Source organism: Perna viridis, chromosome 1 (genome assembly GCF_037379345.1).
Source record: "Perna viridis isolate PV_CMFRI_1.1 ecotype Kerala chromosome 1, ASM3737934v1, whole genome shotgun sequence".
Taxonomy (NCBI): domain Eukaryota; kingdom Metazoa; phylum Mollusca; class Bivalvia; order Mytilida; family Mytilidae; genus Perna; species Perna viridis.
This window is the reverse complement of record NC_142445.1, coordinates 68,795,835-68,806,165: the sequence shown is the minus strand read 5'-3', so window position 1 is coordinate 68,806,165 and position 10,331 is coordinate 68,795,835. Positions and strand designations below refer to the sequence as shown.

At 34.6% G+C, this 10,331-nt stretch overlaps 1 protein-coding gene across 5 annotated transcripts in view; it reads left to right on the top strand.

The window, feature by feature from the left end:
• The first annotated feature begins 3,912 nt into the window (after positions 1-3,912).
• The window catches only part of LOC148630133 (sodium-dependent lysophosphatidylcholine symporter 1-like), an 18,775-nt gene continuing 12,356 nt past the window's right edge, over positions 3,913-10,331 (top strand). For 4 of the 5 annotated variants that reach the window (XM_088561474.1, XM_088561465.1, XM_088561491.1 and 1 more), the window contains exons 1-7: positions 3,913-4,022; positions 4,363-4,533; positions 4,673-4,794; positions 5,584-5,710; positions 6,734-6,812; positions 9,751-9,881; positions 10,162-10,252. In XM_088561474.1, the coding sequence (XP_088417600.1) occupies positions 3,999-4,022; positions 4,363-4,533; positions 4,673-4,794; positions 5,584-5,710; positions 6,734-6,812; positions 9,751-9,881; positions 10,162-10,252 (745 nt within the window). In that variant the 5' untranslated portion in view covers positions 3,913-3,998. The remainder of the gene's footprint in view (positions 4,023-4,362; positions 4,534-4,672; positions 4,795-5,583; positions 5,711-6,733; positions 6,813-9,750; positions 9,882-10,161; positions 10,253-10,331) is intronic. The other variant, XM_088561498.1, reaches the window with a different exon arrangement.

Genomic DNA, 10,331 nt, shown 5'->3' with positions numbered 1-10,331 from the left:
CAATTTGGAGGTTCCTACCTCAACCATTTTTGAATAACGTCCCAAAAAGTTTTGATCAAATGCTTATCTCGTGTCCAATATCTAATCATAATCAAAATTCAAAGCTGTATCGTGTTTGATTGGAGTACCATACTGTTCAAGGTTCGACTTCTGCAGTTTATTAAGCTGCATCCAACAGACTTATTAATATTGATACGTATATAAAAATAGAGTTATTTTTATCCTGCATTTTTCAAATAGTAAAAATAACATGGTTTTCATACAATGTGGACTAGATTCTAAACCGAGATTTCATGCTCTCATTTGCGTAGCTGCCTGTGAAAAAAATATGCAATTGAGGCAATGTGTTTAAAAAACGAAAGTATGCACTAATACAATTGGATCAGTGTGTGGTTGTATAATGGTGTAGCTCTGTTGTCTATGTCCATAAGCATGTGGTTTTGTACAATAACTTATTAGTTGATGGTTCTTGATAAAATTTTACAGCAAGGTCCCAAACTAGAAAGGGAAGTTTGATATTGACTTTTTTGGGTCTTTGATGTATCAAAATACCTTATGTTGACTGTTCATACCTGGAACTTCACTACTGTTTTTAAACGCTACACATAAACATAGTCCAAAAGTAATTCCTTTTATATCATTCAATTCATCTTTTATAACCTGGCAATTATTCAGCTTAATAATATTCTATTATTTCTGCAAATAAAGTTAAGATCTAGTCTTCAAATGAACAATAGATTCGATGGACTACTTTTTGTATGTTCGTCTGAATATAGCTGAAATATTGCTGCTCGGACGTTAAACCCCAACAAACAAATTTAGTAATAAAGTAGCATTAAGGGGATGAAGTTCTTGCTGTAATGTGTCAAGAAGCATTAAATGTGCTAAGCATTTTCTACATAATGCAATTATCAGTCAAAATTTCATCCTATCATCAATCAAGTAAAATTGACAGGAAAATTAAAATTGATAAAAAAAAGTCTAGTATTGATCAAGGAAATTATTCTCTTAAGCTAAAATAAGTTCTGTTTGACTATAATTACAGTGTAGAATAATATTCTATTAAAATAATTATGAATGTGATTGCAAATTAACTTTTGGACAGGTTTAAAAAAATTGGGAAAAAGGTGAAACAGAAAAAAATTTGTAAATGTGTGTAAAGTTAGATACTGTTAACTAATGATTACTTGTTTGACGTGTACTTCAGACATTCAGTTAATACATATTAGGAAAAATAGTTCTAAATAATATGGGAAATGTAAATGTGTGATCATAGTTTTATTTTACATCATGTAATCTTTTAAATTTTGTTCTTGCAAATATTTTTACAAGAATTAAAACCCCCCAGTGCTAACAGTAGATTTTATCTACAAAACTCAAGTATAAGGACACGGATCTCTATAATATTGTAACAAAATGTTCTAATCTGGAATTAATAATTTTTTGGGGGAATATTAGCTCCACATTTTGGAAATTAGGCCGAAGAAAATAAAAAAAAAACAAGTTTTACTGGTCTCAGAACAATGACAGGAGTACAAGAATATTGATCTTATTCGGTTCCATACCACAAAAGGAAGGTTTTAATTGGTTTTTAGGGTTATTCCTGGTGAGAAGTTGACCAGAATCATGTATTTTATAACTAAACTATAATACTTAAGTGTATGGAAGTCTATATATGCAACTGTAATAATAAGTCATAATAACAAGAATTGGCGATTGTTGTTGATTATCCATGAAGGGATTATATACATTCTGATTGTTAGGTAGGTACTTGATTAAAGGTGTATGGATCTCCATGAATATTATACTAATAAGTTCTATACAAAAGAATGAACGTTTAGATGGATTTAAAGGGATTATGCTGTATAGCATATGAATTAAGGTTTGAATGGGGTCATCACATAAAAATTAATGTCAAGTTTACATGTTCATGGTTCTACCTATAGGGTCTTGTGCCCTATGAAGCATTTTATATATATTACGGACAGTCTTGCTGAACAGGCAGTAGGATTTTCCCCATTTGCCTGAAATGCCTATTTCATTTTATTAGTATTAAACTTGACTAATTGCAAGAGGAATTTTAGTGAAACAAAGATATATTAACACATCCAATTCTCGTTTGAGTTATAAGTGAAGTGAATGACTATTTATATTGTACTAACAGAAATCTAAAAGAGACAACTATAAATCACCGGTGTTATGTTTCTCTGATAAAATTTCCCGATGTTGGCATAGAAGGGGGCATACAACCTCATACCTCTCACCTCTCCAACTTTCCCATGGTGGCAGTGGAAGGGGGCATACAACTTCATACCTCTCACCTCTCCAACTTTCCCATGTTGGCATAGAAGGGGCATACAACCTCATACCTCTCACCTCTCCAACTTTCCCATGGTGGCAGTGGAAGGGGCCTACAACCTTATACCTCTCACCTCTCAAACTTTCCCATGGTATAGAAGGCCTACAACCTCATACCTCTCACTTCTCCAACTTTCCCATGGTGGCATAGAAGGGGCATATAACCTCATACTTCTCATCTCTCTCATGGTGGCAGTGGAAGGGGCCTACAACCTCATACCTCTGTCTTAGCCACACTTTTTTAAAGAAACGTAAATAATTTGAAAGACGCATCGGCTAAATTATCGAAGTCTATGGGATTTACTTCCTCTCCACGATGTCATCGAGATAATTCTACCATCGCTGGAGGTTGGGTGATTTAAATCTAGAGCCCACTGTTGGTTTTTTTTTAATTACGGCAAAAAAGTGGTTGTATACTGGAATATGGCACTGTCGTGGATTTATTTTGGAGGTTAAGACTTGAACCATTTAGAAATGAGGGACCAGAAACAAGCATTTTCTTGATATCCCGACGATAACTTTACTAAAAGTAATTGGATATTTTTTTTAATTGTACCGCAAGGTGTCATACCAGAAAAAGAATGTTTCGGTCAATTTTAGGGGCTATGAATTGAACCAATTAGGAATTAGAGAAACGAACGTTATCCCGATGTCCACACGACGAATTGAGTTAAAATGAGTGGAACGTTTTTTCGAATTGTGCTACAAGATGCCATGTTTCAAAAGGAGACTGGAATTGATTGTTGTGGTTGTGACTTGAGCGGATTAATCAGGGACCATAAACATGGATTTTTATTTATGGATAATAATTTGAGTAAAAGTAAATGGGTCTCTTTGAAATTGTACTACAATGTACCATATCCTCTAAGAAAGGTTGGGATTGTTTTAGAGGTAGTGACTGGAACCAATTAGGAATTAGGGGCCAAAATGGAGTCAAATTCCTACACTGTTTCAAATGTCTAATCACAATCAAAAGTCAAAGCCGTATCAAGTTTGAATGGTGTGTCCATACATTCCTTGTTCAGAGTTCGACCTCTGCGTTCGAACAACCATCTAACTGTCATTAAGTCACAGAGTAGAATTTGGACAAGTCGAAGGAATGCACCATTTTATGTTTTTCGTGCTTATCATGTACAGCTTAAATTAATCCAATGGATCTAACGAGTGTAAATACACCATAAATCGTCCTATTTATTATTCCCGATTACAAACGGGTACATTTGTATATCTAAGTCGAGATCGTGAGTTTGATTTGCATTCCCGTAGCATTTTCCGCTTTCCGTCTTAAGAACTTCAGTAACATCTGACCAAAATATTTCTGTAACTGACATGCTTTTTGGCGTCATTTAAAAAAAGTCGTTTTAGACACTCACAGTCTTACATATTGTAACTATTTCATCTAAAAATGTCGATTACAAAAATAGATGCGATGGCAACAAAACTTTCTTCGTTCAAATAACCTTTGTCGAAATCCACGAAAATACACGAAAAAATGTTAAGCCAGTGAACTTCGTCTGATAGCGATTGTATGCTCAATAACGTGATAAAATATCTAAATATTTGTATTTGAATGATAATAACAGTAATATGTAGTTACCAAAGTTCAACAAGTGGATGTGATGAAAGATGGGTGACAAAGGATGACTATGTCCAAATACAGGAAGGTATTTAACTTAATACTAATACTTGGATTTCATATTTCTTCGTTTTCTTAATTGTTAAGGAGTTTAAATATTTTCTTACTTGTCCTTCCTTGTTTCATAAAATGAGCTAAACTGTTACCCTTTTGATGAGAGATCATGTTTGATACAAGTATACATAAACGTTTATTTCAGAAAATAAATTACTATTAACAATTTTAGAATGAAAACAAAAACCAAAAAAAAAACTTCCTAATCTGTTAAATATTCATTTAACCCTCACTGCGTTTATGCAATTAACATCGTCATAAAGAGGGATTCAAAATATAAAAAAAGTCATCCTTTTAACATTGTATTCATGCAGCACAAAGACGGTGAAGATGACAAGGTCATTTTGATACAGGACGACTTTGATATTAAGGACCATCTCCCAGTATGGAGAAAGATTTGTTTCGCCATTGGGGGAGCACCGTACCAGATGACCAACACAGTCATAAATTTCTTCTTCAGTATATTCCTGTTAGAAGTTGCACAGGTGAGTGCGATTGCAATTTTTTGATAATTAAGGTTTATACTGGTATTTACTTTTCATTAACGATAATCATAATCCGATTGTTGAATAAGATTTTTTTTTTATTATTTCAACCTTTTCGACAACTTTGAATCATTTTCAGATAAGGCCATCCTATGCATCAATTATTGTGTTTGGTGGGAAGGTATGGGATGCTTGTACTGATCCTCTTTGTGGCTTCCTGATCAGTAAGACAAATACCAGCTTTGGAAAGTTCAGACCATGGTTAGTTATTGGATAGTTACTTGTTGCGTTCACTACAAACAAAGTTCTATCTCAAGACAGTGACGCCACAACAGGGCGTAAAATATGGAGGGGGGCATTATTACATATGTAGCCCGACCGAATTGACTTTCGTACACGTTGACAACTTTGATGTTATCACAAAAGTAAAAAAGTGTTCATCGTTTATTATGTATAGCATGTTGCATTGTACACTTCGTATCTTAGTATCAGCCCTACGGCATATTAGCTCAAGAGCCACCGGGCTGAAAGGATGACAATGACCATAGGCTGGAGATACATGTGATTTAAAAATGACATGTATGATTTATGATCACAAACATCGTCTGCTTTATTTGTGATAGTGATCCATTAAGCAAATACAGGAACAACTAAGGAAGCGTGTTTTCGGAAGTGGAATGTGATACTGAGGCATGTGATATGAGTATCTCTATCATATCACCACACTAAGCTACACTTCTTACAAGTTAGGGAAAATACTTCGTCCAATATTATCGCCACTTGTTTCACTAAAAGTATAATACTATATATATATTCAGGGTTAGTTCTCTCACGAAGACGTACACGATAAAGATGCAACAATAATTAAGTAATTTTCTACATTTTGAGTAATACCCAAACTGTATGATTAACATCCTCTTCAATTTTTTGGCAAAACTACCAAGAAAAACCACAAATTAAAAAGTTTTCTTAGATCCAAAGTCGAGAAGTTCGGCACAAACCTCAATTTTATACAATACATGTATTTTAATTATTTTATTTGTATTTAAGGATATTGTTCTCAGCACCTTTTGCTTGTGTAGCCTATTTCTTTCTATGGTATGTGCCGGACTTTTCAGAGGAAGGAAAGTTAGGATGGTACTTCGTTTTTTACTGTCTCTTCCAGTGTTTAATGTCGGTAAGCATTTCTAGAATTGACGTTATTCATCTTTACTTGTATCCAACTCTATGAATGTTTACTTATTTGTTATCTGTTTAGTACAGATACAAATATATGGGGAAAAAGATACAAATATATGAGGAAATGTCAATAATTCCGGGGCTTAAAAAAACAATAAGACGGCATTTTCAACCCGGAGTATATGCTTCATTTAAGTACAATCAGACGAATCCTTCAACACGGAGTAGGCTATACTTGATATACAGTAAGTCGGCTCCTTCAAGACAGAGTAGGCTACACTTGACATACAGTAAGTCGGCTTCTTCAAGACGGAGTAGGCTACACTTGACATACAGTAAGTCGGCTCCTTCAAGACGGAGTAGGCTACACTTGACATACAGTAAGTCGGCTTCTTCACGGAGTAAGCTATACTAGATATACAATAAGTCGGCCCCTTCAACACAGAGTAAGCTGCACTTGATATATCGGAAGTTGGCTCATTCAACACGGGGTGGGGCACACTTGATATGCAGTAAGTCGGCCCCTTCAACACGGAGTAAGCTGCACTTGATATACAATAAGACGGCTCCTTCAACACGGAGTTGGCTTCACTTGATATACAATAAGACGGCTCCTTCAACACGGAGTAGGCTACAATTGATATACAATAAGACGGTGCCTTCAACACGGAGTAGGCTACAATTGATACATGCAATACGACGACTCATTCAACACGGAGTAGGCTGCACTTGATATACAATAAGACGGCTGGACTTTCAACACGGAGTAGGCTTCACGTGTCATCTTCAACACGGAGTAAGCTTCACTTGTCACTTTCAATACAATAAGACGTATATGGTTCGTCCTAATCGACAAGACGAAGTTGATTCGTACTTGAATATTTGCCTGGGGATGGGAAGTTGGGGTAATTTTTCTTTGTGCTGTCTCCTCCATGTCATTATACGAACCAAATTCTGCATCTTCGATCCTACTGTATTCGTTGAATAAAAACTGTTATATAAATTATATGACTACTTGCAGGGTTTACACGTGCCATACACGTCACTTACGATGGTGATCAGTAATAACCAGAAAGACAGAGACTCGGCCACTGCATACAGTATGTAACCCGTGAAAATCATTATCGGTGTCGTTAGTGTAAAAAACCTGAAAAATTGTATCTAATCATTAATTTCAAAATTGCTGGATCTGCAAAATGTACCACCAAACCTCTTTCAAAACTTGCAACTTCTATACTCACAACTGTCTGCAGTCCTACCATAACACTTGTTACTCCCGTAGTGGTATTAATTCAATGTGGATCCTGAAAATTTCGAAAAATCTTTTGGAGACAATCAGTTCAAGACTATTATCTGAATATAATAGCATTAAAACCTATGATTTTTCAACACTGAATACTTCTATTCCCCGTACTCAGTTAAAATCCCGACTTAAAAAATTATACATCGTTGTTTTTCCAAAAAAGATGGTACACCTAGATACAAATATAAAGTTCTTGATAGAGATTCCTCATACTTTGTAAGAAATAATTCCACATCATCTTCCAAATATACAGAGAAAGATGTTTACAAAATGCTGGAATTTTTTATCAATAACATATTTGTCCAGTGTGGTGGACGTGTTTTTCAACATTCCAATGGGAACAAATTGTGCTCCTTTACTTGCTGACCTATTCCTTCACTCTTATGAGGCTGACTTTATAGCTGATTTGATCCGAAAGAAAAAATATCGTTTGGCTAGATCCTTTAATCTCAGTTTCCGCTATATAGATGACGTATTATCTTTAAACAATCCTAATTTCGGGGTTTTGATACATCGCATCTACCCCAAAGAACTTGAGATGAAGGATACCACAGACACTGTAAGGTCAGCCTCACATCTTGACCTACACTTAGAAATCGATGGTAAAGGAAAACTATTGACCAAACTTTACGACAAACGTGATGACTTTTCATTCAGAATTATCAACTTTCCTTTCATCCGTGGCAACATCCCTTCAGCACCTGCGTATGGAGTGTTCATGTCACAACTCATACGTAATGCCAGAGCTTGCCGAAACCACGCAGACTTTTTGTATCTTGCTAGAACTCTAACAAATATGCCTCTGGAACAGGGTTATGTTGAAATTACTTGTATTGACATTAATTTAATCAAACACTGAACAGCTTTCTATCTCGCACAAAATTAAACATCTTTGAAAAATTATGTCTTTCTGAAATCGAGTGACCAGGAATGTAAAACTATTGTTGTGATAAGTTTTATTTCCGTAAATAAATATCAGAAATTTTGACTACGTATTGTAATTTGTAAGGTACCAAATATATTGCAGGTATTTTGTCTCTTACATGGAACTTCATTCTGACAAATTTTGTTCAACTGTACCTTATTTGGGAAAGAAAACTGATAAGATTAATTAATTAATATATGCATATCACCCAAATGTTTGTAAAACAGATGACTTTAAGATCAGCTTATGTTGTAAAAAAACATACCCGTAATTTTTTAAATCCAATACTATATTAAAAAAACAAGATTGAGGTCATCACTACAGAAAGTTTTATGGTCGTCATCATGAACTCGTGGATCGTTATGGGGTATCCATCTGCACCATTAAAACTGATTTATTCAGTGGGTCATAGTTTTCCTTTCCTCGTTTGTCTACCCCGGACTTGACTTTTTATGAGCAACTCGGCGGGTGTTCCTCGGCAGGGGACGCTTACCCTACCGGTGCACCTGGTCCATGCTCCCAGTTTTCAGTGGAGTCCGAGTTGCTCATTTGCTTTTGTTACTTTGTATGTAAGATTTTAGTAACTTTATGTTCTTTGTTGTGTATGTCTGTTTTCCATGTCTGGTCTTTGTCCCTGGATTGCATCCTTTTGATTACCGCTATAACCTTAGTTCCCTTGATTACTCTTTTACCCTCTGTTCAATTTAGTTCATTAACAACTTAGTGTAAAAATAAAGATATCCTAGTTACTAACTATAATTCAACTAAAATTGTCATCTTTATTTTCGAAATCATTGATCAGTTTCTTTACTGAGTCTGCATGACAGATAGGCTCTTTTGGTTTTTGAGTTATCAAAATACCTTATGTCGCCAGTTTATACCTGGAACTTTCCTACTCTTTCTAAATGATACACAAAAATATAGTCCAAATGTTTTTTTCTTTTATATCATTCAATACTCTACTCAGTACTGTACATCTTTAATAACCCGTAGATATGTATCTGGTAATTATTCATCTCAATGATTCTATTATTTCTGGAAATAAAATCAAGACCTAGTCTTCAAATAAACTAAAGATTTGAGGGATTCCTTTTTTGGATGCATGTTTAGTAAAAAAAAATAAGCATGTAGGGAATTAAGTCCTTGTAGTAATATGCCAAAGAAGCATTAGATGTGCTAAGCCTGTTCCATTTAATATAATTATCAATTAAAATCTCCATCCTATCATTAATATTTTATGTTTAATAAACAGGAAGTGACGAGCATGATTTAAACGAAGTAAAATTGGCGGAAAAATACGAATTGATAAAAAAAGTATCTAGTGTTGAAAATCTTAATATGTTGATCTAGGAAATTGTTTCCTTAAGCTGAAAATGTTCCAATTGAGTATTATTACAGTGTAGGACAATACTCTGTTGAAATACTTTGGAATATGATTGCAAATCAACTTTTTGGGACAGGTTTATAAAGTTGGGAAAAAGTTGAAACCGAACAAAATTTGTAATGTGTGTGGATACTGTTTAACTATGAATTACTGTTTTTACTTCAGTAATTAATTGTTATGCAGTTTAGAGATATTTAGAAAAACAGGTCTAAATAACATGGGAAATTGAAATGTGTGATTAAAGTTTTGTTTTACATCATGTAATTTTGCTGATGCTACAATTTTCACAAGAATCAGAAACCCACAGTGCTAACAGCATTTTGATTGATTGGTAGAGCTAACTATTGGGATGATTATCATTTCATGTGTGTCCGATCAGTCCGATGCTCGGTTTCAAGTAGTTAAAACTGGTATTTTATATTACAGGGATGGGTGCAGAGGCGATAGGTGTTCTATCAGCATCAGTGATACAGGGCTATTTTGTCGAGAAGTATCGTACTGCCGGGGAATGTACAGCAGGAGAAAATAAAGCCACGAATATGCAGCTAGATAATCAAGTAATCCTTCTTAGCATTTTTTTTTTTGTTGTTATCATTATTTGCATGTAACTTTTCGGATACACGCATAATAATATCATAAGAAGGTTGGCATTCATTTATCACTAATTGCCTCGTTTTTGAAAGTTTCGTGGACATGTATTGTCGTATAATTTCTGGTTGTTTTGTTGTTATTGCTGTTGTTCTTTTGCAAAGTTTTAAACTCAGCATATACATGTACCAATCGATATTATAGTTCATTGCCGACTCTATGGCATTTAAAGTATTTTTTTTATTTCAGAAATGGAGTTATAATGTTGGTGCTGCAGTAATGGTAGCTGTCTACCTCTTGTCTTCTGTCATTGTGTTCCTAGGAACAAAGGAACGAATTGGTAATCATTACTGACTGATCAAGAAGTCAATTCTTAAGTAGTTGGAATTAATCTTGGACCATGTATGAAAAAAGCCTCG